At 38.8% G+C, this 16,428-nt stretch overlaps 1 protein-coding gene across 3 annotated transcripts in view; it reads right to left on the minus strand.

Moving 5' to 3' along the window:
• The window catches only part of POU2F1 (POU class 2 homeobox 1), a 149,120-nt gene that overhangs the window by 19,058 nt on the left and 113,634 nt on the right, over positions 1-16,428 (minus strand). For all 3 annotated transcript variants that reach the window (XM_081297292.1, XM_081297293.1, XM_081297294.1), the window contains 4 exons: positions 15,402-15,590; positions 13,938-14,064; positions 8,855-8,949; positions 3,919-4,092 (listed from right to left, as the gene is read on the minus strand). In XM_081297292.1, the coding sequence (XP_081153418.1) occupies positions 3,919-4,092; positions 8,855-8,949; positions 13,938-14,064; positions 15,402-15,590 (585 nt within the window). The remainder of the gene's footprint in view (positions 1-3,918; positions 4,093-8,854; positions 8,950-13,937; positions 14,065-15,401; positions 15,591-16,428) is intronic.

Raw genomic sequence — 16,428 nt, forward strand, 5'->3', positions numbered from 1 at the left:
AGAAATTCACAGTAGAGAGGTCTGACCCATTTAGTCAAAGCTTCATGGGTCCTGGAAACCTGGTGGCTGTAGAGAACAATGATTCCTGAATGTATTACAGAATGTGTCTTTCACCAGGCACCTGGAACCTTTGAAATGTGCACATGCTTTTCTTCCAGCTGGATTTTCCCTGTTCAAGCTGGAAAAGGCCAGGTGTTAACAGGCAGAAGCTCATGGAGTTTAAATGAGGTATCCACTCATTTCAATTAGTTCAGTGACAGGGACAAAAGGCAACAGCAGCTAACTCTCCCAAGAGGCAGCCTGCTCCAGCTATCCTGGCCACACTGGTACTGAACTGGACTGTCCCACCTGTGACCCACCCCATCATCTTCTGGATACTGTACTGTTATCAGCATCTGCATCAGGTAGTGGTTGAGGAAAAGAAAGAACTCCCCCCGCCCAACTCCGTTTTCTTACAGGTGAAGTACTCCTGACAAAAAGTTTCACAGAACACAAGTATGAATAAAATGAGGCATAGAGAATACTTAAACTTCAAGTCATCTACAGCCCAGGACTCCCATATGAAAGCCACAAGCCATACAAGGCTATTTACATTAAAATTCATTAACATCAAATTAACTAAAACTGCAGTTCATCAGAACATTCCCTTTCTGTTGGTGCTGGGCAGATGCTGTGGCTTCCACTGCAGTGGACTGCTCATCACCTTCCTCCCAATTAGACTGGAGGGAGGGACCTGGATGAGGGAGGGACCTGGATGGGGCAGGCTGCACAGAGGGAGCGCTCCTCTACCAGGGGCACTCCCGAGTGTCTGCTGCGGGCCAGGCACTGACCTTAGGCCCATGTGCTGCTACACATTCACACCCGGGACACTCCATCCATTTAAGTTTATGGTTTCAAAAAAACTGGGGCAACTTAAACTTGCAATTTTTTGAGTATGGCACTGAGTAGCAGTTAGATGACAAAAAAAGATGTTTTCTGAAGTACAGTGGAAAAATTCACTAAGAATTTTTTACAAATACCTGTAATATTTAATCATGAAAGTAATAATTTTGACAAGTAAGCAAAAAATACCTATTCAAAAAAATCATGTCAGCTGGGTATGTTGGTGCAGGCCTATAATCCCAGTGGCTCAGGAGGCTGAGGCAGGAAGACTGTGAATTCAAAGCCAGTCTTAGCAACTTAGGCCCAAAGCAACTCAATAAGAACATAAAATATTAAAAAAAAAAGGGGGGGGGTTGTGTATGTGGCTCAGTGGACAAGCACCCCTGTGTTCAATCCCTGGTACCAAAAAAAAAACCAAAACAAACAAACCAAAAAAACCCATCATCATAGCAAGTATAAAAAAACAATACTTTCAGTTGGTGTCTGGTAAAGCTGTGCCATCAACTAGAACCATGCCAATAAACGGCAAATTCACTTAACTGAGATTTGTAATACAATGTTACTCCACTCTTAAATTGTTTGGTGGAATAAAAATCAATATGTCCTTTAGTTAACATATCAATTTTCAAAATTTTGCTATGTTTTTGGATAAGTGATCTTGAAACTCTTGGATTCTTCCCCACAAGTCAAACATTTTAAATAGCTGATTCATACATGATCTGAACTATATTATATCCCCTAAATATTTTTAAAAAGAGCAAGAGGAATAAAGAAAGATTGGGACTGGGAAATAATGAATCCACTACATTTTGTAAACGTGTTATACCTTATGACATGCTTTATAATAATGTAATAACACCCACAGCAATCCTTTAGTAAGTACTTATGTAATTAGACATTAATTGTTCTAATAATGTATATTTACTCAGAGAATAGGGATTTGTTTCAATAATGTTTAACTTTCCTTCTGTGTATTAATATAATAACCAGATACAATTCTGCTTTTGCACAACTACAACAAAGGTGAGTAACTTAAAAGCTAAGTTGATTTTCTCATGCTGCAGCAGTAAGTGTGTTTTAATCCACCTAATCAAGGTTTGCAAACTCCTATAACTGCTATGTCCAAGTTATTTTGAAAAATAAGGAATGGTCATGCAAAACACAGGATGGAACCATAAAGCAGAACACAGGCCCACAGGAGAACTCCTTTACCTGGAGAGGGAGGGACACACACACACACACACACACACAACACTGGCAATGTATCAGGTCATATGCTGCAGAAAGGTGAACCATGATTTGGGTGAATGTTAAAAAATAAAAGCCTTGGCATATCACTTAAGCAAAAGTCTCCCAGGAAACCCAAGAGTATACTGTGCTAATAGCTTAAAACTGGGCACACTGCTAAACATGCTAATACCTATTTCAGCTTATTAACTTACCCTTTCAATCAATCCAGTTTTAATCCTTTCAATCCAGTTTAATCTTGAGCTTTATTTTTAAAACAAGTCAGATCACTCAGGTGCTTAAAAAGTACTAAAATGTTTCTGGATTGTAATTTGTTTCTTTATAACTGAACTCCTCAAAAATGTAACAAAAATTTCACCTAAAATTACATCTATTTAAAAAATCATTGTGTTCCTAATGCGTACTTTCTTTGAACAAAAATAAATTCCCAGGGGCTGGGGATGTGGCTCAAGTGGTAGCATGCTTGCCTGGCATGTGTGCGGCCCGGGTTCGATCCTCGCACCACATACAAACAAAGATGTTGTGTCTGCCAATAACTAAAAAAAAACCAAATATTAAAAAATTCTCTCTCTCTCTCTTTAAAAAAAATAAAGCTTAAAAAAAAATAAATTCCCAAATAAATGTAACAGAAATCCATTTATAGAAACATAAATAAACATCAACTAAAATATTATAAGCAGAGATATCATCTTGATTTTTGATCCACCAGAGCAGATGGTGCATTACATACTTTCAACACAAAATAATTAGGGTAGTATATAAATGTTGGCTTAAATTCCAAATAATAACTATATTCTCTGGAAAGAAAATTTTAGGATTTTTCTGGACTCCATAAAAACACCCAACCCAACTTCAGGTTTTATTCCTCCACCTAATAACCTCTGACACTGTGTACCAAGGTCATTCAGATGAACTCTTCTGCTCTGATAAAAGGTATGACTCAGGGTAGTGCTCAGAGTGAAAATGGAGGATGCCCAGATGACTGCCGAGTACCCTCCTTCCATAGGAGGGCCCGCTGCTAGCTGACATTAAAAAACTAATTTGGATTTTGATTAATTTGTATTTTTCATTTTCAATAGACTCTTACTTGATTAACTGGTTTCAACACAGGCTTAGAGAGATTGTGTGTGTCTACCCCCACCCTCTTCCCCAAAAGCTATTATTCTTTTCTTTCCTTTTTTTTTTTTTTTTTGGTATTAGGAAGAGAATCCAGGGGTACTTTACCATGGAGCTACATTCCTCAGCCCTTTTGTGCTGTACTTTCTACTTGGAGGCAGATCTTACTAAGTTGCTTAGGTCCTTGCTAAACTGCTGAGACGGCCATGGAATTTGCAATCCTCCTGTGCCAGCCTCCCAAGTCACTGGGAAAAAAACTATTTTTAAATGAGCCTTTCAAACATATCCATTTCAGCTATTATAAATAAACACGGTAAGTTTTACTCGTCGATAATGTAGCAGTAAGGTCACAACCAGATGTTCTTCAAATAATAAAACCTTCAGTACAGTTATATCATCCCCCAATAAAATCTTTCAAACGCTCATAATTTATTAATGTAATTGTGATTTCAGAGGCCTGGGCTGTGGGATGAATCTTGGATGTTTTATCTAACATTAAATCATAAATGTACGACTGTAACTTATAGCTGAATGCATAATGTTCTAAACTTACAAATGCTAAATATGACAAGAATCTATAGTCAAATCAAAACCCACCATGGCCGAGGGACACCCTGCTCCCTGAAGCCCCTTAGACTCACACCAGGAGGCTGTCTGGGGGTCTCCTCCTACCTGAGTGAAGCCGAGTTTGATCCGCCTCTGTTTGAAGGTCTTGGCAAACTGCTCGAGCTCCTCAAGGTCGCTGGGCTCCTCCAAGCTGGGAGTGTCGATGCGCTTTGGTGTGGTCTGGCTCTGCGGAAGTGTCTGGATAGGGGTTGCTGCTATTGTGCGTGTTGGGGTTGCTGGCTGTTGTGAAGGGACAAAATGACAAACAAGCAAAAGACATTTAATTTACAACAGTGACGTGCTGCAACCAAACACATTAAGACACTAGTTGACTTGTGGAGAATGAGGATGACCAAGGAGCACTACAGAGGGTATAGCACACAGTTCACTGGGAGCAGCCGGCCTGGGCTTAGGCACAGGGCAATCACAGCAAAGGGTAAGCAAACCAGGTCTAGGGAAAAAACCTGAAAACATACAGATAACATCAACTGTAGTGAGCACATGATCCTTATGTCTCTTTAAAGATGTATCTCATGAACTGCCACACAGATTGGCAAACAGCAGGGACTACATCTGACTTAACTCCATCTGCAAATGTGACAGTATTATAAGACTATCAAGATCATCTTACGGGAGAATTTAAACAAATTGCCTGTACTTTAAAATAACTTAAACAGGCATCATTTGGAGTATTTATTAAATTTTTACCTACAGGCCTACTTTTTAACCCTACCTGTAATTATGACTATGTGATACATGATTTTATATTATACTTTCTCAGGTAATATTATGTTTTAACTTTTTTCTATGGTGATTTAGTCTTTAAGATTATCCTTTTCAAAGTACGAGGCTAGTTTTGTCATAATTTATTTAACCATTTCTTAATTGCTGGACAGTTTTTCATTTATGTTTCATTCTATAACACAGAAAATACCACAAGGAAAAACTTTGCACATCTAGTTATCCATGTGTAAGCAGCTCCTCAAGATCAATTCACAAGATTTTTCTGGCAATGGACAAATAATGTCCTGGTTTTGATATTCTACTGTAGTCTCTACTCATGACACCTAGCTTCCTCCACATGGATGGTGTCAGCAGTTCCTTTATTTCCACTTTGGGTGATTATGAACAAATCTGCATAACCAATATATATGGGTCTTTCATTTCTGCAGACATGTGCCTTCATTTCTAGGAGTCATAAGACACATATATATTTCACCTTATAAGAAACTGCCAAACTAATTTACAAAGTGTGTATACGTTTTGTTCCTCATGGTATACACTCAACGTCACCTCTGCTATAACTTGTATTCCTTACTACTTTATACTACGTAGAAATCGTGTTAATTATTATCTGCATTTTCTTGGATGTGAACTAGATTTATATCCTTAACCCACTTATATATTAATGATATCCTCATTCTTGTTCTTAAATTTTGTCAAACATTTACCAAATGTGGCAGTGTGTGCCTTAGTGTAATCATATTAATGAAAATAATTTTCCAAATGTGCTTTCTTTCTTTTAACTTCAATGCACATAAACTTCAAATGATCATTTGGTTTGAGAAGTCTTCCTACCTTCCAGCATCTTCAGTAGTTCACATGGGAGAAAGCACCACTTATTTCAAACACTGAACTGAGAAGTTTCCTTCTGATAATCTGCTACCACCTTCTTTATATTTTGTTTAATTACTTATATCCATGTAAAGTTTAGTCTGGGACATAAAATTATAGTCTGTCACCTTCTTTATCTCTCTTTGTGCTAAAGACTCAGTCCAGGGCCTAGGGTATGCTAAGCACGTGCTCTAGCCTCTAGCACTGAGCTACCTCTAGTCCCTGTCTGTGTGTCTTTTTTTTTTTTTTGGTACCAGGGATTGAACCCAGGGGTGCTTAACCACTGAGCGATATCCCCAGCCCTTTTTCAAAATTTATTTTTTATTGTATATTTTGAGACGTGGCTCACTAAGTGGCTAAATTGCTGAGTCTGGTTTTGAACTCATGATCCTCCTGCCCAGCCTTCTGAATTGGTGCACCACTGCCTGTCTCTCTTTCTTAAAAAGGAAAATATTAAATTTTCTTATTACAAACGCCAGGCTAGTGTTCTCCTCACAAGTCCTGAGTACTCTCTTGTGAGTACTCACTAATGGGAAGTGCTGCTCTTATTTTGTATCCTGATTGCTCAGCTGAACAGCAGCTTGTTGAACAGTAGCCCAGGTGAAGGATTACAGAACAAGGCTGCAGATAAAGACTATGAATTTCCCTTTGTGAAATTCAGATGAGTCATATACCTGACCTTGATTTCGTTAGTCAAGGCTCTCTACAAGGAACTGATAAAGCAGAAAACTACAATAGGCACCACACCATCACTGGGTAAGTTCATTTCTATCTGCATATCCAATATACATGGGTCTTTCATTTCTGCAGACATGTGCCTTCATTTCTAGGAGTCATAAGACACATATAAGAAACTGCCAAACTAATTTACAAAGTGTGTATACCACTTTGCAAAACCACTAGCAATGCATGAAACATTCAGTTGCTTTACATTTTTGTTGGCACTTGGTACTAAGCATGGCTCACATTCTAGTGAATGTGCAGGGATACTCCATTTGCATTTCCTTGATGATTCAAGATACTGGACATGTTTTCGTGCTTGCTGGGCATTTGCACATCTTCTTTGGTAAAAAGGGTTCAAATTTTCTTGCCTCTTCACTGGCTTAAATCCAGTTGTGTTATTATTGAGTTGTAAAGATTTGTATCCAGAATAAAAAACTCTTTACCAGATATGTTTTAAGAATATTTTCTCCCCATCTGTGCCTTTTCATTTTATCCTCTTAAGCTTTAAATTTTTATGCAATTAATCAATTTTATTATTTCATGATTAATGCTTTGTGCACTGTTTCACAAAATCATTGCCTTACCCAAAGGCATAACAATTGTTCCCCAAGTTTTCTTCTGCAAGTTTAGGTCTATGACCCATTTCAAATTAATCTTTGCATATGGTATGAAATCAGGGTCTAGGTACTTAAATAACATTAAAGGTTTGTTTTTGTTTTGTTTATGGACAGCCAACTGTTTCAGCATCATTTGTTGAAAGATTTTCCTTTCCCCATTAAAATCCTTTGATACCTTTGGAAAATCAGCTGGTCATTTATGTGGGTCTACTGGACTCTCTATTCTGTGCTACTGAGCTATATTTTTATCTACATTGCAATACCACACTATCTTCATTACTATAGCTTTATGTTATTTTTTTGTGTAACTGGGGATTAAACCTAGGGGTGCTCTATTATTAAGCTACACCCCCAGCCCTTTTAATTTTTATTTTAAGACAGGGTCTTACTAAGTTGCTGAGGCTGGCCTTGAATTTGCATCCTCCTGCCTCAGCCTCCCAAGTAGCTGGAATTAAAAGTATTCACCATCACACCTGGCCTTTAAGCTAATTCTTGACATAAGAAAATCCTTCAAATTTTTTTACTTTAAAAATTGTTTGTTCTATGAATTCTGCAATTTCATATAAATATTAGAAGCAGCATACAAATTTCTACAAAAAGGCTGCTCTGGGTTTGATTATCCATTTGGGGAAAATCAACATTTGAACATCTTGTATCTTCTGACTCACAAACATATTAATTCTCTCTGACCCATAAGTCTTTAATTTCATTCAGCAATATTTTGTAGTTCTTGATGTTCAGACCTTAAAGATTGTTATATTTTCTTAATTCCAATTTCCAAATGATCATTGTTAGTGTACAGAAATATAAATGCTTTTGTATATTGACTTTGTATGCTACATACTTGCTACAACTCTGTAAGTCCTTTCTTTTTCTTTTCTTTCTATTTTTTTTTTTTTTTTTTTTTTTTTTGTGGGGGTAGGGGGCTTGGGAGAGAGTACCTGGGATTGGACTCAGGGACACTAAACCACTGAGCAAATCCCCAGCATCCCAGATCCCTATTTTGTATTTTATTTAGAAACAGGGTCTTACCAAGTTGCTTAGCACCTTGTTGTTGCTGAGGCTGGCTTTGAACTCACAATCCTCCTGTCTCAGCCTCTGGAGCCACTGGGATTATAGGCGTGTGCTACCGTGCCTGACTGTCCTTCTTTTTCTTGTGTTACTGTACTGCTAGGTTCATCAGTGCACTATAAATAGTGGCAACAGTGGTCACCCTGTCTTGCTATAATCTTAGAAGGAAGGTGGTCAGGCTTTCATTGCTAGGTATGATATGGGTGGGATTTTTGATTTCTCTTCCTTTTTCTTAATCTGGTAAAGGGCATTCCTACAGCATGCCCCTCCCCACTTTAAAGTTACCTCCTAGTAGGACTAGGACAGGAAAGGGTTCTTACTACAAATAGATGTTGAACTCTGCCAAGTCTGGCAATGTGTTAGTAGTAAGTTTTAATCTTTATACTTTAGATATAGAATCAGACCCAGAACTGGGATTCAGAGTGAGCCAGTTCAGTCAATTTACAGGTGAGTAGACTAAGGTTCTGAGAGGTGAAAAGACAGACATGTTCAAAGTGACTGCTAGGTTAGAAGGAGAAGGTAGGTCAATGCTTACACTTCTATACACCTTCTAGAAGATCTGTGAATTTTGTATGGGTATATGGACTAATAAAAACGAGCTAAAGTAACATTTAAGCACTGAGACAAGAGAAAATATAGAGATCTGACCTCTTTGCAGTTTCTGAGAAAGGGCAAAGGACAATGACAGATTTTAATTGAGGCATTAGGTTTCCAGCTCAAGTGGTAATATCTACTGTCAACTACGTGTGTGTAACAAACAGCCAAAATTCATTACTCATTTATTGCTAACAGTTACTCCTTATGAACTATGAGAAAACAGGGACTCTGAAAATTTTCAAATACCACATCAATTTGATAGCATGGCTTTGTCAAGCCAGATTTGAATTTTTGACTAGTTTCTGAAAACTGGATTCTTTTTATTAAGTTAAAATAGTCCAAAAATTTCTCAAAACGACGTTAAAAAATCAAGAGCTGACCTGGGAGGCGAGGGTGGTGCTGGGCTGCGGCTGCAGGAGGCTGGCTTGGCTCTGCTGAGGTAGCTGTGTTAGAAGGCTCTGCGCTTGCAGGAGACCTGGCAAACACGGACATGTTACACAGGGTCACTAACAAGCACCGTGAACACACAGCAAAGAAGGAACGGGGACGTGAACTGAGAACTTCTGACCAATCTTCTAATAGTCAAACTCGTCCTGTTCGTCTAAAATCCAATCTTGTTAAATACAAACTGGGCAAGTAGAAATAAACATGAATGTACGCGCCTTTAGTGTAACCAGAATAAGTTCTCTGATCAGCCAATTCTTTATTTTAGCAAGGAATGGATGAAAATGTAGAGTTATTCTAAATGGAAGCAGTTGAAAATTCTAACAAGAGCTCCTTCTCTTACTCCCGCATCTGTTAGACTCTGCCAGTACCAGAGAAATACCCAATTCATGAAAGAACCAGGCTATTCTTTAAGTGGGAAAAAGATGCTGCTTTTAAGTTCTCTTTAACAAACATTTGCCTTCTGGCGATAATAAGGTGGAAATGTAAACTCTAAACTCTATCTGATAGATGGGTGTGGTGGCATATACTTGTTATTCCAACTACTGGGGAGGCTGAGGCAGGATCCCATGAGTGCAGAGTTCACAAGAGACTGCGCAAAAGGGAAAAAATAGCAATAGCAGCAATACTACACGATGACAACTGACTCCTGAGGAGAAATGTGAGTCCCAATGTGTTCATAGTAATGCTCAGAGGAGCACCTGAGTCTAGGATTTGTTACTTTCACAACCTTGTCAAGAAAGAACCAACCCAAAAGCTATTTTGTCCATCTACAACTAAAATATTAAAAAAATAAAGAACCAACCCACGATACTTGTATTCAAAGATTTAATATAGGTACATAGTTTTAAGTATAATGCTATTGCTAAAATACTAAATTTAGGATGATCTATAAGAGCAGTGGTAGGAATTCTCCAAAATGGTACATCAAACAAAGCCATTTATATATAAGATTAGCTGGGAGCAACAAAATCTTCCTAATTTGGATTTTTTTAGGCTATTGAATTTGGATGTACTGAATGTTGAAAAACTACATTCTATGACAATGATTAAAGGCAACCTGATAAATAAAATTATTTATAAAAGGATTAAGAGAAAATTTTTAAAAAATAGTGATAATAAATAAAACAGAAGAAAGCATGAAGGTCAGAAATCAGACCCCAGTATTAAACTTAGGCATTTCAACATGTGAGTGTCTTTAGTTTGGCAATGAAATTTAGATTTTTGTTACTTATTCACAAAAGAATATATTTCCAAAACGATTCTTATTCAATCATAAACTATAATCCCAAATGATTCATTTTGGTTGCTAGTAGCATGCTCTATGAATAAATTCAAACCATAGATCTTTTTCCTCCAAATGAGCACAGCTAAAAATGCTAGAAGGGCCCACAGAGGTTTAAAATTTACCTGAGGACCAACACTTGCCACCTCCCCCAACCTCAAAGAGTCAAACAAATGAAACACAAATGTATTCAACTGTTTCCCAAGAGGAACATTTCTTTGATACTTTTGGAATAAATGGAGAGAGTAGAAAAAGAAGTAGAAAGGTTAAGAGTAGAGATTTCCAATATACCAGGCCTGGTGGCTTGCACCTGTAATCCTAGCAGCTTGGAAGGCTAAGGCAGTAGGGTCCAAGTTTGAGGCCAGCCTTGGCAACTTAGCAGGGCCCTGTGTCAAAATAAAAAATAAAAAGGCTTGGGGATGTAGCTTGGTGATTAGCACCCCTGGGTTCAGTTCCTAGTACCAAAAAACAAACAGAAAATCCTCCAATAAATTGTAACTCAAGTTTGGAAATGTATTAGTAAGAATTTTCTTAAGAAAATCTAAGAAAAATAATAATAAAAATAATTCTGGAAAATGGTTTAGATTTCCCTCCCTTGTCAGAAATTAAATCTTATACAGTTAGTTATATAATAGCAATATTGCCAAAAGTACGAACTATATTTCAAAAGTTCTGGATTAATAAATGAAAGGAAAAAAATCAGAAGAAATGGATATTTCAGGCTAATCTCATTCTGGAAATTATTATTAAAATCCCTACAAACTAAATATGTCCCCTTCAACACTAATAGTTAAAAGTACGAGCTGTTCAGATACTCAGTGCTCCTGGTGCTGCTGACCACAATGGATTCCACTCAGGAAATCCTAACACCCCCACCCCCACCCCCACTCCCACCCTGTTCTGACCCTGCATGCTGCAAGTCAGCCATCTTGGAGAATCAGCATGACTTGGCAGCAATGGCACCCTCAGACTCAGGCTACTTTTGAGCTGGTCTTTACTGTTCAAGGAGCCATCAGCTTCCGAAATAGCTGACAAGGTTTGATGGCGACAGCAGCCCGGACCCAGAGGTTTCCATCTATGAGGTTCCTTTAGCAAAGTGCCTCAGTGCATTTACTCACCAGCCCTCTGCAACCCTTGGGTACAGGCTGACAGTATCCTCTTGTTGCAGGGGAGGGGACTAAGGCACCCAGGCAATGAGGCAGAGCCCAGATTCATAGAGCAGCAGTGTGCCTTTGGAGTCTGTGCTCTTAACTACTATGTTACAATGACATTCCTGACATTGGTCAAACATTCTTCAAAACAGACCCATTTAAAGGGAAAGATGAAAAGGAAACACATGAAACTCAAGAAACAGTAGGTGACTTGTCTAATGTCACTGGCTCTAAAGCCAATCAGCCTTCCACTGTCTGCACTCCTTCTCAATCTAAGGTTTGGAGGGAAGAGGTTACGAACACAGATAACCTTGGCAAATAAAAAACAGGAAAATGAATACTCATTTGTTATTGCAACTATATTAAGGTGAATTTTATTCTTTTAAATAAATAAAATGCAGTCCCAGATTTGAAAGAGGAAAGACAGCACTCTTGGATTTGCCAAGAGTCAACGAGAGCGCTCTCACTCAAACCTGAGGCTTCAAAAGTTTCTATGTCTAACGTGTGCACTTCTGTCTTGACCTTCCAAGGCCTCCTGCTCCAGACTGTTCCTCCTTCCCTGTAGGAATTCCCTTCCATTGGGACTACAACTCTTCACCAGCTCTGACTTCTAATTCTTCCTACATCTGAAGTGTTGGTTTTACCAACACTCTTCCACTAGTTTAGCCCTCACCGAACTTCAGCAGGACCATCGCAATGTTCTCCTAATTGGTATTACTCTGTCTTATCCATTCTAATTTTTCTTCTCCAAGTTTCAGCATGAGCTTTTTAAATACAAAATATGATATGCCACTTTTTGCTTAAAGCTTCTGCAGTTTTGTATGACCTATAGAAGATTTCTTTATTGGAAGGTATTGGCCCATTCACATTTGACTCCCCAAATTGCTGGTTAAAATTCTGGGTGTGGGGCTCAGAAATCTACTTTTCTAATTCTTCAAGTGACTAGCAAAAAAAAAAGGAACCTTGGGAAGAATTAAGCTATTAGATTTAAGGTCAAGCTTCTGGATACCATGCTAGTTTCTTGAATAATCCTGTTGGTCTCTCTTAATCTTTCTGTCCTTAAGTTTCATTATTATTCAAACATGTAACTTATAGTTTTTTAAGGCATTACTTAACAGTTCTTGAACACAGCATATGAATTTTCCTCCATGTCTTTGAGCTTTGCAAAGCTGTTCACCTCCTCTTTGTCATCCTGTGCATGCCACGCCTTATCCCATCTCTGAAGGCTGCTATGGGAACAAAGATATGGGGGTCTCTCTGCTCAGCTCCTGCCACATTCTGCGCACATAGGTTCTAACACTCATAACAGTTCTGTTTCTCTTCACTAGACTGTAAGCTCTTTGAAAGTAAAAACTGGCTTATCCCTCTTTTAATTTTGAACATATGCTAAAATAGGTATTTACACAACAAAAGATTTTGGAATAATGACCAAGAAGAAAAAAGGCAAAAAAATCAAACCAAAACAAATGCTCCAGAGATAATGAAGAACTGATACTTGATCAGTGCATATTGTATACGTGTGTATAAATATTACACTGTACCACATAAATACGTACAATTATTTGATCATTATGCACTGTACACTGTACCAGTGTACTTTCACATTGTACTCCATAAATATGTACAATTAAAATGATATCTTAAAACATGAGTAGAGGGGCTGGGGTTGTGACTCAGTGGTACAGCATGGGTGAGGCACTGGGTTCGATCCTCAGCACCAAATAAAAATAAAGGTGTATTGTGTCCATCTACAGCTTAAAAAAATATTTTAAAAAATCAGTAGAGATGCACAGATGTTTTTGGGCTGAGCTCTTGATACCCTGATGTTTTCTACACTGATAACATGAACCAGTCCTTACAAACATGACTGAACTTTTTTTTACTGTTTGATACAGTAATTATACAACAATATGTATTACATAAAGGGTTTTTTTTTTTTTTTTAGTATTCAGGAGTGAACCCAGGGCCTTGTGCATGTTAGGCAAGTGCTCTACTGCTGAGCTACATCTCAAGCCTTAATTTTTTTTTTGAGACAGGGTGTTGCTAAGCTGCCCAGGTTGGCTTCACACCTGCACTTCTGCTACCTTCGGGTTCCAGCAGGTGCACACGGCTGTGCCCAGCTCAACGACATTCTTTAACCACTCACAGAATGTGGGCAGTTTCTAATACAGCACCCTTTCCTTCTTTAAAAGAAACTAAGTTAGAAGCATATACTTTCAAGGCTTCCTATATAGCCTTTGAATACATTCCCATGATGAACTATGGAAGCAATAAAAGCAATTTATCCAATTTGTGTTTGGCATGCTGAGTGGTTTCATTTAGACATTTGGCCAAAGCCTTGGTTCCTCTTTAGTGATGAAATGTTGACAAGGGAGGCAACCTTCAACAATGGGGTATATATGACCAATAAGAAAAAAAGAAAAAAAGCATATCTTTCTTTACACACATAATGATATTTTAAAATCAATATTCATGAAAACCATTGTCCTAATGGCCAGCTGTAGTGTGAAAATGACACTCAGTGTGCGTGTCACATTAAGTGGACAGCCTTGGGGTGCCACTCAGGCCTAAGGAGAATCTCACCCTGCTGGCCCTGGGGCGTCTGTGAGATGATAAACTGCGCTGGTTGCAAGTTGGTCGTCGGGTGAACCAACACAAACTGTTGCAGGTTGAGATTCTGCTGTTGTAGCTGTTGCAGCTGTTGCAGATCCTGAAAAATCAGAATTAAACATGGAATGGAAATTCTGAAACCAACGCTCTCTTAATCCTAAGTTTCCCAGCCGACGACTTCTGTCACTCCACCTAGAGAAGAGTCAACATCTAGCATTATTTCATGTCCCAACAGTGTGTGCCATGAATATGCTTCACGAAGCATGGAAAGACACTGGGGCTTCCTAAGACCTTACTATTTCTGTGGGCATACAGAGAGTAAGCTCAGCCTGATTTTCAAATGATATAAAATCCTCTCTGAACCAATGGTTACAGTTCTATTTTTTAATGTATAGAGACCAACATGGGTTTTAAAACTCCCATTTTTGTGACAAAACAGCTTTTAAACATGACTCATTTTGTTCTTGTTAAGAAAAATTGAGTGTTATGTCTGAATTTCCAACAATAAACTAAGATCAATGACTCATGAAATTTGACACCAGTTTATCTAACTCAACTGAGAAATCAGGGTTAAATTACTAAAAAGAGAAAAATAGCTATCCCTACAAAAACCTGGTCCATAGCATAACAATAGCCTCGGTGGTCTCTAGGGTCTTGTGGCTATCAGACTGCTTTCAGACACACTGCCTTGCCCAGACTCATGTCAACACACAAAGCTTGGTGATGAAGAAAGCAGCCCAAACTGAAATACTATCTTGATAAAGAAAGACTGCACAAAGAGTAATAAAGGTTAGCCTGACATCATTTTTTAAACATCTAGTCAAACTCTTGCAACAATTTAAGTCTACTATTGAGTCTTCTCTGGGGGGGTAAAGGTAATTGTCCAGAATTAGACTTATAACTCTTCATATATTTTACTCATTGAATGAAAGTTCACCTTTTTCCTCTTTGTGAGATAAAAGATTTATTTTCCTCCTTGGTCCTACTGTCTATGCCTCTTAAATAATTTCTTTAATTGTATTTGGATTCTTCACCCTAAAATGAGAAAAATCAGCCAAATAACACTGTACTGTGATTCTCCACAGTGCTAATCACTCCAGAGCAGAGATGCCTTGCTGTCTCCCACACATGGTGGCCGTTCACTGCCAGCACGTGAAGAAGCACGCCTGCTGTAATTAGCTAATTAAGATAAACGCAGTAATCCCCTGCCTCAGAAATTCACCAGCTGCTTATTCAAGATCATCGCTTATATAAACAGTCAGTTATTCAAATAATCTGCTATGTGTTTATAACACCAACTCAAACAAGCAAACAAATGAATTATTGTGAACTCAGTAGTAAGAAAGAATTCTGTTAACTCACTATCTGGAGTTCCACACCAACCATCATAAAGCTAAGTGGACACTAAATAAAACCCACCACTTCCTCCTCGCTCACCTGTGCGATCTGGATGGGCTGAGACAGGGGGATCTGAGTCATAGGCGTGGCAGCAGAGGCGGAGATGGTAGCACCAGCAGCGCTGTGCTGCTGGCTGGCGGAGTGCTGCTGCACAGCTGCGGCCAGTAGTTGGGCCTGGGCTTGGGCCTGCTGCAGCAGCAGCTGCTGCTGGGCTGGTGTCAAGGTGAGCTGTGTGGACCAGAGCAGACAGGGTGTGGGTTGAAGAAGCTGGCCTTCTACAGGACAAGTGCTCTAAGTAAGTGACTCAAGTGGTGCCTGGCCCTAGTTACCCAACTTCACAATCAGCACTGCAGCTAAAATGTTTACTAGTGATTAAATGACCATCACTAGCAGAACATTTGAATTAAAATGGTAGTTCTCACTCTGGACTTAATCATTCAAGCTTGCCCAGGGCTCTAGGGTTCAGGCAAGAAAGTAATTAACTAGTAAGCAAGGGAAAAAAAAAAAAAAGAATTAATGCTGACAGGATATGAAAAGAAATTTACACCCAACAGAACAGCAAGTGATGAGCCAGATGAATGAGGAACAGGGATGCTGGATACTACCAGGAAAAGAACTGATAAGGCCCAGCTGCCTCCCCCTGGCACAAACCCCACCATATTCCAGCATTCCCATTATGTCCTAAGATGTGACTAAAGACTATGAGGCCATTTGCTTCTTTTCTAAATCTCCCTACAGGCCCCTCTCACACAATCTTTTCTGTGTTGAAAGCACTGAATCTCTGCAACTTTACATCCCCTTCCAACATATTATCTCTGTGAAATAGGTGGTGACAACCACTTTCTTTACATGCAAATGAACCTTAATGCCCAGGTTTAATAGAAACTCCAGCCACAAGAACCTGGAATCTCAAGTGCCTCTTACTATTGTAGACACCAGTCACCAAAAAGCTGCATATGGTAAAGTGGGAAATGTATATAGACCCGATTTACACTTGCTTTCGTAAAGCAACTTATTTAAAATAAGCGTAAATCCAAGTTGCAAGTTTACAGAACTGCCATTTTGG

The sequence above is a fragment of the Spermophilus citellus genome, assembly GCF_964194105.1.
Source record: "Spermophilus citellus genome assembly, chromosome: 6".
Classification (NCBI taxonomy): domain Eukaryota; kingdom Metazoa; phylum Chordata; class Mammalia; order Rodentia; family Sciuridae; genus Spermophilus; species Spermophilus citellus.